The following is a 15,021-nucleotide window of genomic DNA, read 5'->3' as shown; positions in this document are numbered from 1 at the left end:
TCAGAAAGAATAGCTTTATACAGTTTGTCATCAATTTGACATTTAACTTTGCCAAAACCTCTAGAATGTGGCTATAAAACACAGTTTTAAGAAAAATCCTACTAGAACAGCAGAACAACCAAAAAGCTGAATTTTAGAACAACTACTACAAGTGCTAATAACCGGATCAAAATTTTATGTGTATATATTCAAAGAATTTCGTAACACAAATACACTTTACGAGTAAAAAACTACTGGGTTTGGCTGCACCCATATCTGAGCTTCTACCTCCGCCCCTGTTTCTGTACTTCTAGATATACAACAACCAACTCTGGCATCGGAACAAATTTATAAGGATATGAATGGTACAGACTCCATGCATTTAAAAAGAGCAACGGATTTGAGTAATAATCCTGTCAAACCTCCATTGATTGATAACGATTTTCAGAAAAGCGGTTTGAGAGGCTAGAACTGAAAAAAAAATAAAAAAATCACCATGCATGTCTTGATCCCTCGTTTACTTCTTGTGGAAGTTGGAGAATGGTGTCGTATCTTCGTCTACCTCAAATGTGACAAGGGACGGAAGTTAACAGTGGCAATCAACTTCCTGATTTTTTAGGCGACTTGATGGCCTCCAAGTATAGACAAGCATTCCTATGACGAGGATGATGGCTCCTGAAATGAAACCGGGTGGGAGGGAGGATGCAACGCCAAGATATGGTAATGGTAATGTGAATAAAAAGACTGAGATTGGTACTGCAGAGAGAAGTATCAAAAGAAATTGAGGTCAGTAGCGCCTAGATATTCGTCTAGAAGAAAAGGTTTCAACTGCAGTAAGCGGAGACTAAATCTGCTAGTGTCAGTGAAATACCTGAAACTGTAGACGCGAGACAAGATAGCACAGCAGAGGAAATCTTAAGCAGATGTAACAATGATATATTGTAACCCATGTTGACAATGATAAACAGCAGCGGTAGAAGAGGTGCACCAGCACACCCTAGAACAAGACGAGAAAGAAACAACTACAATCAGTGTTCTGTCTTTGAATAAAAGAGTAATAAATTGAGAAGAAAATATCGCATGATCTAGCTTTTGGGGTCGAATTAGGTCCAAGGTTCATTATTCATGCTTCTCCTTTTCGTGCATCATCAGAAGCTAACTCAAACTATTTCACTACTTACCACTGGATAATGTGCCGATGTTCAAAAAGCATGCAGCACCATCTCTAAGATAGTTTGGCAGTTGAGTAAATGGAACACCCCATAACTTCGACAAAAATGGGAGGAGAAGGCATATAAAAACTGCCTGCAAAAGATGTCGAACCAGTTTCAGTAAGGAAAAGAATACAGTGAATGATAAATAGTACAAGATGCCTACCTGGTAAGCCGATCCAAACGAGTTCACAACAAACAGATCAACAGTACCTCCCTGCTTATACCATAGTAAATTAAGAAAAAGACCATCAGATCTTAGTATGTCAAGTAATAACAGAACAAAGTTAGGAATTCAACATACATTTTTGTGGGCTAACTGAACCTAGGCAAGGTGACTAAAGACGCTCAAGTCTAGGTACAACTGTTTCTAGTAGCAGAACAAGTTTCCTCTTACTTTTCGACAAAGATAAACTTCTTATTCAGATAATGGTTTTCTGACTTTTAACAGCTAAATCATGTACTCCCTCCGTTTCGATTTGTTTGTCTTACTTTCCTTTTTAGTCTATTTCAAAAAGAATGCCTCTTTCCTTTTTTAGCAACTCTTTGATTTCAATATTTCATTTGACATTTTTAAGACCACAAGATTAAAGGGCATTTAGGTACATTCAACATTTCTTTAGTTTAAGACCATAAGATTCAAAAGTTTTTCTTTACTTTCTTAAAATCTGCGTAAAGTCAAAACCAGACAAATAAATTGAAACTGAGGGAGTGATAGAAAAATCTGCAGCATGCCTACCTTCAGCCTTTTAGCAGCATCCAGGAATATTACTTCCTGCATACAAGGAAAATGAATCCTCTAGGTAAATCATACTGCTGTCATGAAGATGACAAAACCTCGAAATCGTATTGAAAGAAGAATAGAGGAAACAAAAGGGAAGGTATGAACCTTCAAGACAGTATCCGCAGCTTGTAACAAAAAAGAAACTATCATCAAAAGACTCCAAAATACACCACCGTCCATCAAAGATCCAGCACTAGATCCACTGCAAATTAAGTAAGAGACAATCAGGAAATTCAACCACTATTTGAAAGTATGGTTCCTCATTCAAACTTAATTGCAAACCAAGATTTTCCAAAGAGGATAACTCTTGTTGGAAGTAGATTATCATTTCAAATATTTCATTTATCCATGAGTAATAAATAACGTGGAAGTCCTACCTAACCAAACACAATAGTAAGGATAAGATAGAAGTTTGGAGTGTGATAGGATGATGCACACTTTAGGGGCATGGTTACTGTAGATACTTAGAATTATAGAAACATCTGATTGGTTTCTCAAAATCTCTAGTTCAACAACAAATAATTTTGACAAAGGGAACACTAATGATACGTATCTGCAGCTGAGCATCATCCATACGCAGAAAGAGAAAGCACAAATGCAACACTTCACCATTTGAACTTTTGGTGGTTTTATTGTTATACTTTTTCACTAAACAATATAGAGAAGATAGACATTGACTTCCAAGCAATTTTATGTGCATCAATTAGTTTTCTGAAACTTTACATGACAACAAGATTTAGAACACTTTAGGAAGAACTCTTGTTTTATTTTTTGGAGTAAGTGCATTCCTCAATGACACTGCATAGCATGAGACTGACCAGCCTCAATGGCACGGCCAAATCCAAGAGGAGCATAGACATACTTAGGAAGAACTATCACCACAAACTAAATAGACGACGAGGCTTCAGATCTCAGTAGTTAGAAACTTCCAGCCACTTGAACAAATTTTGCAAACTGATTGTTACGTAATTCTCAAAAAGCTATAGACAGAAATTGTGTCACATACCTTGCTACAGTTACTATAACACCAACAGACACGAGAAAGCACCCAAACAACTGGTTGAGGCTATATCTTCTTCCAAGGAAAATAAAAGACAGGAGAAGTTGCCACACAAGAAAGCTCTGCAAGATCAACAGATGGCCGAGTTAAATAACAGATTCAATTAACTTGTCGCAGGAAGCATTACACGAAGTAAGCCTACAAGCATGTCCGTAAAACAACAACAAGCACTATGCCTCAATCTCACACTAGTTGGGGTCCTCAATATTCATTTGGACCATTTCATTTGAATACTCAACCATTTGTCCTTTTTCTATCTCCCAAAACTATAAGTTTTATAAATTTTACACTGACATGAAAATCTCTAAACAAACTAAAAAGATTCCTGCCAAACATATATGGATCTTTTGCTTCCGTTTTGTTCTATTCTTTGCTAAGTCCGAATATATACATAAGACTCTGTAGGTTTTTTATATGGATTGGATCTACCTCATCCACTTTAGCACTTTCAATCATCATAGTATCAATTCTACAAGCCTGTGCATTTGGAGGTCCAAAAAAGGACATAACCAAACTATCTCAGGTGACTTCATCTCATTCTTATCCTCTTCTACGTGTACTACTTGTGCCTTATGTTTTATGTGATCAACTTATATGACTGCACATCTTAAGAGCATTTGATTTCCCATTATCTAAATCATATGTTTTTAGGGTGACCAGTTAATCTTTCTGAGTACAGGTATTTAATAACAGTGGTTAAGAAATGAACCCATTAATGTCAACAATCAAATTGTTCGATAGTCTTCGTAGACAATGTTCTATGAGAGGAGCGTAAAATTGTTAGAACAAATACATTTATGCAGTCAAGCCACTACTATATTAGCACCCGCTCCCTATTTTTAGTTTTTATTTCCCTATCTTCAAAGTGTTTGGTCCTGCAATCAAGTTTTCAGGTAAGCTTCCTAGTTTTCCATCAACAGACTTAGGCACTTGAACTGATGGATACATTTCCTAAAAACCTAAAATCATGTGGCTCATTATCAGTATATGCTCTAAGAAGTTCAAAAAAAAGGTGAAAGGAAACAAATTTTAAAATTTTATTACCTGTGAGAGTATTGGAATTGTGGCCCCGGAAAGAATAGCTGTTGTAGAAGAGAATAATAACAAAGGATTAAGTAAAGAATCGAAAATCGGCAAAGCTATACAAATTCTCATGTTCAAGATTTCATGAAAAGAACAGAAGATCCAGAAATAAATTTCAAATAGAGAGGTCCATGAACTAAATGAAAATAATACAAGCTGTCAACAAATTGGCATTTCGAGAGCAACTTGTTTAAGTCTTGTCAAAAGGACTCTTTGTATTTTGTAAGCAATGAAATGTCTATAGAGGTTTGCAATTACTTATGGTACTCCTTTGCAATAAACACTTCGATTAAACATAATCTACTTAGATAATTGTGTTTCATAGCATCTTCAATTTTAAAGGATATCACTTTCCTTTTCAGATTTCTAGGCTAACATTATACAAAGTAAAAACTTCGAACTGAAAAGTATTAGAAGTGCTCTATATTTGCTTTGAATTTTTTACTTTCAAAATAATGTCTTATTTCCATAGAAGTTAATTACCTATTACAGGAAACATTGCAGGTAACTCCCATCTAATTAGTACTAATAAAAGCACATGAAGAAATAATGTTTTGATGAATATCATAGACAAAGAGATATCCAATTTGAGTAACGAAAATACTTTAAAACATCTACTGGATATTCTAGTAATTTGATTCAGCATAAACATTGTATTACCTCCAGCTGCCATGCCAGACGCAGCAGCAAGAGCCTCTAATAGACCAACAGCAACATATGGAATTTTTGGAAGGGAAAGCATTTCATCAGTAACCTTGCCAGTATGATACCGTACGTATAAGATAGAGAAGTATACGAGTACATATCTGGGTGAAAGGAGGCAGACGAAGCAATTAAGTTATTCCAACCATTAAACAAAACAACTGGAAATAAACAATCAGTAACAAATGTGTCTACAAATTTTTATTATTGATGCATTGTACTCAGATATTCAGCATATCCAGAGCGAAACTAAAGAACTTATACATACTTATGATTTTTATCTTCTTAAGTCTTAGTAATGTGAGTTATTACTTTAGTCACACTATCAAAGAGTTCATGAATCCCCGTTCTGCCGTCCAAACAAGCCACCCGTTCAAAGTTCCAGGGTTGGGTCGGATAGGACCAGATCCTTGCACTTTCAATACTACCTAAAGTTGGCTTAAAACTGAACTTGTGTGGCTGTTAGAAAGTTAACTATAATAACCAGTTCATCAGAACCAATGTCATTAATAACAGTTCTGCTGTTTCTGATTCATCTCATTTAAAGCATCATTTGAACCAAATCTGGAAACCAAGCAAAAAAAGGTACAGAGCACACAATTCAATCTCCCATAATAAATTGCATAATAAAGTTACCCCATGCATCAAGTATCACAAACAATGTAGAGCAAAATCATCCTGCAGGAGCATTATTTTTTCCAGTGACATTGTATATGTAGAATAAGCATACTGTTAAACTTGTTTGTAGGGGTAATACTTAATTTTTTCCCTTTTAATTATCACAAATTAGAACCACTTCTTATTTCCAACCACAAAGATTAACAATGAAGGCTACAGGGATTTAAATTTTAAAAGGAAAATTAAACAAATGCAAATATGTCACACATAGGTCTCAAATATACAAAGCAAATTTTTAACTATTGTTAAGGGAACACCAACATTCTGCCTATGGGACGACCCGATCAGTGTCATGGTCAAACATAGTGCTTTCTTGATGAACTTGGTTAATAAATAAAGTTGTGCTCATTTTTTATATGATGGCAAGTGTTTTATCCTAATAAGTGGTTCAATTCCCAAGAATAACATGCACACACATTGTGTTGAGGTATTGTTGAGTAACACCAGCATCCTACCAATGGTGAAGCTTAAGTGATGGGTCGAGCATAGCTCAGGTTAGAGTCAAATATAGCACTTGATGGACTTGATTAGGAAATAAAGTTACCATATTTACTATTAATTACTACTCCCTCTGTCCCAATTTATGTGACACATTTCGTTTTTCGAGAGTCAAACAGTTTGACCGAGAATTTCTTCATGAAATCTTTAAATTTTTTTAAAATGAAATTTATATATTTGTAAACTACATAAAAAGTACTATAAGCCTCAATAATTGATAATTCAAAATATTTAAAAAATATAGAAAAAATTTACGATAAAAAATAGACTTGTTTGAATCTCGATATTCAAAATGTGACATAAATTAAGAGAGAGTATAACTTTTGGCATGACATAACATTTAACCTACACCCCCAATAATTGATGATGCATCAATGACTAGAAAACTATAGTAATATGGTCCAGTGGGTCCAAGGTGCAGTCAAAAGAATACATTCTAGGTAGGGGAAGTGATAAATTGAAAGAGGCAATGCAAAGTTTTATTCTTTCATTGTGAATCACTAATACTATGCATTATTAAGATGGAAATTACTCTATTACCCCCATCTATGGAAAGTATGACAAGGACTGACACTGACAAAAATAGGCAGTACCTTTAAATGTCTCTATTACCCTTGACATCATGTCACGTGACCTTGGAATTTTCTCACGTGGCGTTCCATTTTCTTTATTTTTGTAAAGGAACTTTTGTCTTTCAGCTAAGGGCACACATTACAAAATGGATTTACATGGAGCATTACTAAGAAGAAAAAAAGCATATTTTTCTATATTTAATAATTTTCTCTATAACAATAATATATTCAATGTAATTTCATAGGTAGAGTTTGGAGATGATTAAGTGTACACAGACCTTACCTTTACATTATGAGGCAAAAAGATTGTTTCCAAAAGATCATAGGGTCGAATAAAACACAATCAAAACCATTTCAAAACAAATATATAGATAAGTTGAACTAGGTTATTTCATTTTTTTTAATATATAAAATCTATATATTCTTAATTTACATGAAAAATACTATATTTTACAAGTTGTTTCTCATACCAATTGTACAAATTAAATGTACCTTGCCGCTTGATATATTTACTATTTCTCTCTTATATTTTTATTATAATTATAATTGTCGTTTCCTTTCATTATAATTTCAACATCTTTGACCATGTTATACTCCCTACATACTTTTTTTTACTTATCACATTTTCTAAAAATAGTTATTATTATATTAAAATTTAAAAATAAAAAAAAAGAGAATCGGTTCACTAATTTTACTCTAATAAATGTGGAATACGTCAAATTATTTCTTAATTAATGTATTTCTAAAATACGTGGAGAAAAAAAAGGTGACGGTAAAACAGAACCAAAGAAATAACAAAAGATAGTTGACTTACACTATCCACTCGGGTCACCCTAAAATATCGCGGAAGGTTAAATTCTCCTTCATATTTAATTGAAAAATTCGCGGGTTAACAAGGAAAAAATAAAAAAACTTCTATTTCAAATCAATAATAAAACAAAAAATAACATAAGATTGTTAATTGTATTTTCAAATCACATTCGGTGCTTGGATCAGTAGGAGATAATCGGTACTTTTTTTTCTTCCGGTATTTAATGCATGCATTTAAACCTCGATTAAATCTAGATCGCACATTGTAAGATTCATTTGAAGGTGGTGCTTTCAACAGAATTTTTTAGGTACCTTTAAAATTAGTTGAGGCGCGCTAAGTTGATCAGTTATATTAAAAATATATATATTTTCTGAGCTCTCATTTTACTTTCCAAAAATTAATAAGCAATATTATCCATTGAAAAATATGGTAAAAATATTCATAACTAGAATTTCTTTTTTGACTAGCTCAAAGGTCAAAAAAGGAAATAGACTCTAAATAGATATTTTATTTTATTTATCTATTTTCACAAATTAAGAAAATTCTATCACTTTTTTCTCGTACTAACTTAGTGACTTATTTGGTTGAAAATAAATTATCTCAAAATTAGTTATTTGTTATCATACCCTTACTATGAATAAAAATAACATTACAATCTTTAAGTTATTTTATAATTTTATCATAGCCAAACATGAAATAAACTTATCTAAAATCAATCTAATGAATTGTAATTAGTTATTTTTTATTGCTCGTACAAACAAGCTATTAGTCTTAAATAACTACGTAAAATAATACTAATAATCAAATTTAGAGTTCTAAAGTATGTTACTAATAGTTAAGCAAAAATATAGTTCTAATTATATTTTCATGTCAAATCAACAAGGATCAATTAATATGAAACGAAAAGAAAATTACCCGAAAGTGGCGAGTTGTGCCAAGAAGAAAGGATAGTTCTTCAAAGGCACTAACGCCAACTTGTAAAGCACGCGATTCCCTACCCCTAGCACCACCGTAGCCGTCGCTGCAACCGCCACCTCCGCCCGTCGATTACTACTTTTCCGGTTCTCATTAATCTCCACAACCTGATCTCCCACCGCACACCTCCTCCTTGTCCTCCATTTCCCATTCTCTCCGCCATCGCGTCCGCCGCGGCGGAATACACCGGTCGATTCCGCTGCCGCAATTACGTAAAGTTTCGTTCTCGTTGATCTGCTAACGATTGAGGTCGGCTGGCGAGTATTGCTTATGAAATGACGAACATATGTGGAAGAGAGATAATCCGGTGACCGGATAGCTGGAAGTTTTGTTACCGGAATATGATACCTTGCTATCGGCGACGACAATTCGCCGGTAATTATCCGGCGAGTACAAACCGACATGGTGAGATTGTACAATTATCAATTACGAAAATACGTAAAACAGATTTATTTTTTCTTTCAGTTATTAATAATAAGAATTTTGAGAAGAAGCTCTTATATAACCTTCTTTTTTTTTTGTGTAATATGATGGTGATTACGACAGAAAAGCACATAAGGACAAAATAGGAAATAAAAAATTATTTCGATTTTTTTAATTTTAATTTGGAACTTACAACGAAGGAAACAAATTAATATAGTCATTCACATCATAGCATACGTAAGCATTTTGGTTTTATTTTTTAATTTCAATTTTGTGGAAGTCTTAAAATTGAAATTGCATTCGATGGAAGTCATCAAATTCGCTCACATGGTACATATTCTTTTTATCGGTGTAGAACTATATACGAGAACTAGATGCTCAACTTAAAATGTTTCATAGCAGTGATATACAACTTTGAACCTAATGATCTATCTAATAATTTTGAAATGGGGAATCCTTGTTAGCAATAATCATGATAGTAGTTGTGGGATGCTAGAATATAACATATGAATTGATCGTAGCTTTAGTGTGTAATTCGTTTTAGGTGACAATATTGACTTGCAAAAAAGATACTAAAAATATCTACTTATTTCATTTATTTGTGTCATTATTTAAAGTTAACGCAGCCTTTAGCCATTGGTTTAAAAATATCTACTTATTTCATTTATTTGTGCCATTATTTAAAGTTAACGCAGCCTTTAGCCATTGGTTTTTATCAAAAGAATCTTGTTGGCTTTTTAATCTTTTAATGTGTGGTGCTTTTTCAGTAGTAATAATAACTAGAATATTTTATATAGAATAATTAACACTTTATTGGTTGTGTTAAATCATTAGTGAAGGTCCCCTACTTTGAAAAGGTAATGTAGTGACTAGAAAAAGAAAAGAGAAGGAACTTTAAAAACATAAAAAGACAATAAATTGTTAACACTTTTGATACAACCCTTTCAAAGTTGACTAACAGATCACTCATTCTTCGATTGAGAATAGGTGCACGAGTGACAACTCTAAACATCACACATCCACTACCTACCTACCATTTTGGTGACACCAATAGATCCAATAAGAAAGTGTCGCGACTACTCCACTTCACGTCAGTCTCATAAACTAATTCATTTCAATTTGTTTGTCTAATTTTGAATTGATATGAAGTTTGAGAAAGTAAAGGATCTTCTAGATCTTGTAGTCTTAAACATATCATATGGAAAGTTGAAGTTAAAAAATCGCTAAAAAAAGAAAAGAAAAGAAAAGTTATTTTGAAACAGACAAAAGAAGAAAGTAAGACAAACAAATTGAAACGAAGGAGTACTAATCATTAAGAGAAGATTTTGAGTTCGGTCTTGAGGATAAAATCACTCTTAGTAAAGAGCGTTAAACCCCAAAGTGGAGCTTCCCAGCACGAACTCCAATTAGTAAGGTTCCAAAGCAGATATGAGATACCTAACACATTATGCAACAACAACAAACCTCGTGCAACCCCACAAGTAGAGTCTAGAGAGGGTGGTGTGTACACAGTCTTAGACATTTTTTTTGTCAGTCTTAAACATTATGGGACACAAAAAGACTACTTGGATAACATTTGTCTAGTCTAGTTAGTTTATCCTCAAGTTAAGCTCTGCAAAGATAAATAAGCTAAGATACCAGAGCTTGCAAATTAAAAGGACTATCTTCAAAAAGCAAAAAAGATGTGTTCCATTAATAATACAAAAAGAAGTTGGAGAGAAATTCCTTGCAGGTTTAAAAAATTATCTTCACAGCAGTAGAGAGGTGCAGCAACAAACCCATCGAAGAATTATTGTTTCCTTCCTCTTCCTTTCTTAGGTGCTTGTGCCTCCATTTGTTCTTTGCCACCCACTTCAGATATATCAGCTGCAAAAAAGAGAAATTGCAAAGCATTACGATGACTGGAGCATTGGGGAGATGCAACTATGCAAGTATCAAATAGAACTTCTTAGGAATCAATACGCGCAAAGATAGAAGCATGTCTAACAAGGTACACGTGAGCAATTAGTAAAGATCAGATTGTCATTGGATGTTACTTGTACCAAACAAACAAGGTACCATGTGAAGAAAGTTTGAAAAAGTAATACCGTCCGGACCACGAGACATCAAGGTGAAAAAAATGTTGTTAAGTTTCTCCATCTTCTTGGCATCTTGGGCTTGGTCAGTCTTAAACTTGATACACTAGCAAGGAATTAAAAATACAAACCATTAGAACAGGCAACCAATATGGAAAATTCTCTGACATGCTCCCATCAAGCATGGGATACTGGATACATTACATACCAAATGTCTAAAAAGGAACTATTACATAAAAGAGCTACAGAAGTCCACAATTATGAGCTACCAAATGCATACAAGGGAAACATTACATAGAGGAGCAGCAAATGTCCCTCTTTTCATTCACACGAGAACAAGAGGAACCCAAATATTTGATGCAAAGACTGAATAACAGCTTTATTCAACACCATGAAGAAATAACAACGTCTGCAGAGCTAAAGGTAGAGAAGGGAGGGTTCAACTGACGCCTCTTCGTTTGAAAATTATACTATGCAAGTACAGTGAGTAGTCTAAGTTAAGGACAAGAGGAGAAAAAAAAGAAGAGTGAAACTCACTTGAGATAACATGTATGTATATCACTGATATAATATCTAATACAAAAACACACGATAAATCATCATTTTGTCCTTTATTTAACCTGAAAACACGCAAACACACACACTCCACATAATAGACATTGCTTGAAGATCTGTTTATAAGAAAGATAATTACGTCACCATGCTCCGCAGGGAAAAGGGCGTACGGCAACACACGCCACCTATTTCCACACTTTATCACATACCTATCAGCAATGCTGCTATTATTCCCCACCCTTTTTTGGGTTGGGTTGGGTTTTGGGGGAAGGGGGAAGGGGGCTGAAAGGTAGGAATAGGAACAGGCACCTACTAACTGACTCTTTCTAGTTTCAGCACAAAGGAAGTGGAAGGTGATCATATTTTCTCCGTTCAATGACTGGTTTACCATCAGAATTATACAAGCCAACTCAAACATTTCAAACCAAAATAGAACACAATTATTTTAGGACTATTCTCCATTACTTTTCCATGAGAGGTACTAATAACTTTTGAATTTGGGTATCATCAAAGTTTCTGACAGAATGTCCAGTCACCCAAGTAAGCTGCAAAAGAGCTGAGGTATGTTCTAATGTTCAAACATAAGAGAACCAAAAGAAATAAGGTTCACCACAAGCTAGGTAATAAGAGAAAAATAAAAATATGTTGAGGGAAAAGGACAATGGAGAGGCCTCAGCGCTTTGACAAATGGCAAAGGTAGCACAATGAGGGATAGCATGTCACAAGTTTGAATCCTGTTATGGACCAAGTCTGGTAAAAGGACAGACTCATTATCTATCAAGTTTCGAAGATGGAAACTACGGGATTTATCGGATATTAAAAAACTCATAGGGGGAGCTGAACTGAACCATAAAAGAATATGAGAGAGAAAGGAAAAGTATGGTAGGTACAGCATCAAGGATCTTAAATGTGCCCTCTACTGAAGTTTAGGGAGATATATGAAACCTAGAAGAGATTCCAGCAAAATATCTGGTCAATTCTAAATTTGTGATTAGAGAACTACAAAAATTGGCTTAAGTCATTTATGCAACCTATCCTAAGAAGCTTCACAAAAAATACGCTTAAAAGCCATCCCCTAGTAATCTCAAAGAGGCAAAAGATGATACACAGGTCATCTGATAAAACAGATCTCCCTGTCTGTCTGTCTCTACCCTTCGACTCCACACTTCCCCCTTCCTTTCTCCCCACCTTAAAAAGTTAAACATTTTCTTTTACTACTACTTTCACCCTCTTTGGCTTTTCACCAGAAGAATCAACTTCAAGAACATCCAAACAAAAGCATGTACATGATATAAGCTTTAAAAAGAAGAAAGAGAAATATTTGTTATTGTAAATATAGCAGAATGTGGTATGTCAATGATACTATCCATTTGAGGGGAAAAAAAAAATATTATCTGGGTTACTATAATGTTTTGGCTCGCTCAGGTCCAAGGATTGCAGATGACTCCACTTTTTAGACCATAAAAGCTTTTCTCGAGATGCTGTATAATTGTTGGCATCATTGCACAAAGCCGTGTCTTCTTTAGGTGTTAAACTAGTTGGTTCCACAATCCTTGGTCATAAAGGAAAGAAAAGACTTCCTTTAACATCAAACATAACCTGCTTTCCTCTTAATCAACTCTTTCCATGTACTTCCCAGCTAAGCAGTGTTCTCATCTGATTCTCACTTTAACTCTTCCCCGACGTTGAATCTCTTTAGAGTTCTACCTTATCAATATTACAGTTGTAGGAATTCTAACAACTTATAGACTACAAAAGAAATAGCAATTAAGAAAATGAACATGACGTTATGAGTGTAACATGTGGTAAGGAGAAAAAGAAAATAGTGCATATGAAATATTAACAGACACAAAACAAGAAATCCATTACTCGTTACTTCACACATAAGCAAAAAAATAACACTAAGATATGCCATCAAGCATGAGTGCATGACTTGGATATCTACCCTCTCCCCCTAAAGAAAGTCAACTTCCACTATGGAATACCAAAACGCTCATCTCTATAAAGCCTAACAGCACACTAAAAAACTACTACAAGATAGACCAAACACCTCAGCCAACCAGGTTTAAAGATACCCTGCTTCCACATAAAACAAGAACAACAACTACGCCTCAATCCCTAGCAAGTTAGGGTCCGCTATATGAGTATTTACTTGCAACATTGCTTCATTAAAGCACATCTTAGACCCATATTATACAAAAATAATAGTGGTAATATTTTATCACTCTCTTGATAAAATATGACCTTTAAAAACATGTCAATTTGAGCCACATCAAATTTATGCAACCAAAATGTATATCAGGGCCTCCCCAAGATATGAACATCTTCCCTCAATGATTTTATTGTAGCCACAAAACGAACATATGTATGCTTGATCTAATTGTTATTACATCATATCTCTCAATATGACAAATAGCATCTTCAATTGCATCGATTCCATCCCACAAATACAAAACAAGTTGATTTCGATCATCAAAACTTAACTCGTGTCGGATTGGAGTTTTATCACACACACCAATAGTATTCAACAGAGAACAACAACAAAAGGAACCCAACCATTTGCACTAAATTGTAATGCGGAGATAGAAAAGACTAACTAAACTCAACCAAAAAATATAGAAATAATCAAAATTCAATTCAGCAACCCATGAATACACAAGCTTCAATTGTATCAATTACATCCCAAATATCAAACATATTGATTTCGATCATCAAAACTTAAGAGAAGCTTATCATTACTTCTTTATAGAACCCGTGAACATCACTGTACTACCAATCTCGTGCATGATTGTACCTTTTCCGCACACACCAGCAGGATTCAAGAGTTAACAACAATAAAATAAACCCAAGCACTTCCACTAAATGGTAATGCAGACATAGAAATAGCAGTAACAAAAATAATCGAAACTCAATTTAGCATCCATGTATGCACAATCTACTAATAAAATCACAAAACTATAGCTAAAAATCACACGAAACAAAAAAAAAGGTTACCTCTTTATCATCAGTGACCTTGAGAACCAATTTACCATCAGAATGTCTGTATTTCATCACATAGCGAGTCTACAAACAAAAAAATACCATCAATACATGAATTTATACGAAAAAATAAATGTTGAACTCATCGGAGTCGAACAACACTTACTTTCTCGGGATCGGCGCGAAACAACTGTACGGATCTCTCAACGAAATCATCCCAGGAAGTGATATACACCATTCTTCTTCTCTATGTATCTGCTATATATAAATATATGTATATATAACTGCTAATCGAGCGTTATCTCGGTGACTGTTGACGACGCCGGAGCTAAATTCAGTGACCGGCCGGCGAGGTTTTCAAGTTTTGCTGCTCAGGGGTTTGAAAAGTCTTTTATTGGTATGTTTTGAGTCGCTTGAGCAAAAGGGGAATTGAGATGTTAATGGGCCTCTAAATAACGGGTCCCGACCCGTATTGGCCCGTGTAGTGTATGGGTTGATTTCCTTTCCGAATCGGGTCATTAGAGCATTGGCCCCTAAGCACGAGGCATAAGTTTATATTTTCGCATCATAATATATTAAAGTTATAACTTGCTATATATAAATTCGATTGCTAATGACAACAATTAAAGATCAACC

The 15,021-nt window shown here is 34.4% G+C and overlaps 2 protein-coding genes across 2 annotated transcripts; both read right to left on the bottom strand.

Annotated features, from left to right (window-relative positions):
* Window positions 1–563: 563 nt before the first annotated feature.
* LOC125869580 (protein CLT1, chloroplastic-like) lies at window positions 564–8,828 on the bottom strand. The gene is made up of 10 exons (XM_049550055.1): window positions 8,294–8,828; window positions 4,778–4,923; window positions 4,079–4,116; window positions 2,981–3,096; window positions 2,080–2,176; window positions 1,930–1,965; window positions 1,357–1,407; window positions 1,161–1,284; window positions 851–976; window positions 564–735 (listed from the first exon to the last, which is right to left on the bottom strand). The coding sequence occupies exons 1-10, from the start codon at window positions 8,755–8,757 to the stop codon at window positions 566–568; spliced, it is 1,368 nt and encodes a 455-aa protein (XP_049406012.1). The 5' UTR covers window positions 8,758–8,828; the 3' UTR covers window positions 564–565.
* A 1,590-nt stretch (window positions 8,829–10,418) lies between these two features.
* Window positions 10,419–14,800, bottom strand: LOC125871745 (signal recognition particle 9 kDa protein). Its single transcript, XM_049552404.1, has 4 exons — window positions 14,552–14,800; window positions 14,401–14,469; window positions 10,864–10,957; window positions 10,419–10,642 (listed from the first exon to the last, which is right to left on the bottom strand). Exons 1-4 carry the CDS (start codon window positions 14,621–14,623, stop codon window positions 10,566–10,568), a joined length of 312 nt encoding a protein of 103 aa, XP_049408361.1. The 5' UTR covers window positions 14,624–14,800; the 3' UTR covers window positions 10,419–10,565.
* Between the last annotated feature and the right edge of the window lie 221 nt (window positions 14,801–15,021).

The sequence above is a fragment of the Solanum stenotomum genome, chromosome 7, assembly GCF_019186545.1.
Source record: "Solanum stenotomum isolate F172 chromosome 7, ASM1918654v1, whole genome shotgun sequence".
Lineage (NCBI taxonomy): Eukaryota > Viridiplantae > Streptophyta > Magnoliopsida > Solanales > Solanaceae > Solanum > Solanum stenotomum.
The sequence above is the reverse complement of the archived record's forward strand: the minus strand, read 5'-3'. Positions and strand labels throughout refer to the sequence as shown.

Bases quoted from the DNA above. Each gene is read 5' to 3' on its own strand.
- LOC125869580 (XM_049550055.1), bottom strand. From the start codon at position 8,757: ATGTCGGTTTGTACTCGCCGGATAATTACCGGCGAATTGTCGTCGCCG. The intron at 3,097-4,078 runs GTAATAAAATTT...TTGATCTTGCAG, and splicing joins CAATTCCAATACTCTCACAG to AGCTTTCTTGTGTGGCAACT. The intron at 1,966-2,079 runs GTTCATACCTTC...CCTTGTATGCAG, and splicing joins CTGCGGATACTGTCTTGAAG to GAAGTAATATTCCTGGATGC.
- LOC125871745 (XM_049552404.1), bottom strand. From the start codon at position 14,623: ATGGTGTATATCACTTCCTGGGATGATTTCGTTGAGAGATCCGTACAG. The intron at 10,958-14,400 runs GTAACCTTTTTT...ATTCCTTGCTAG, and splicing joins AGGTCACTGATGATAAAGAG to TGTATCAAGTTTAAGACTGA. The intron at 10,643-10,863 runs GTATTACTTTTT...TCTTTTTTGCAG, and splicing joins GATGTCTCGTGGTCCGGACG to CTGATATATCTGAAGTGGGT.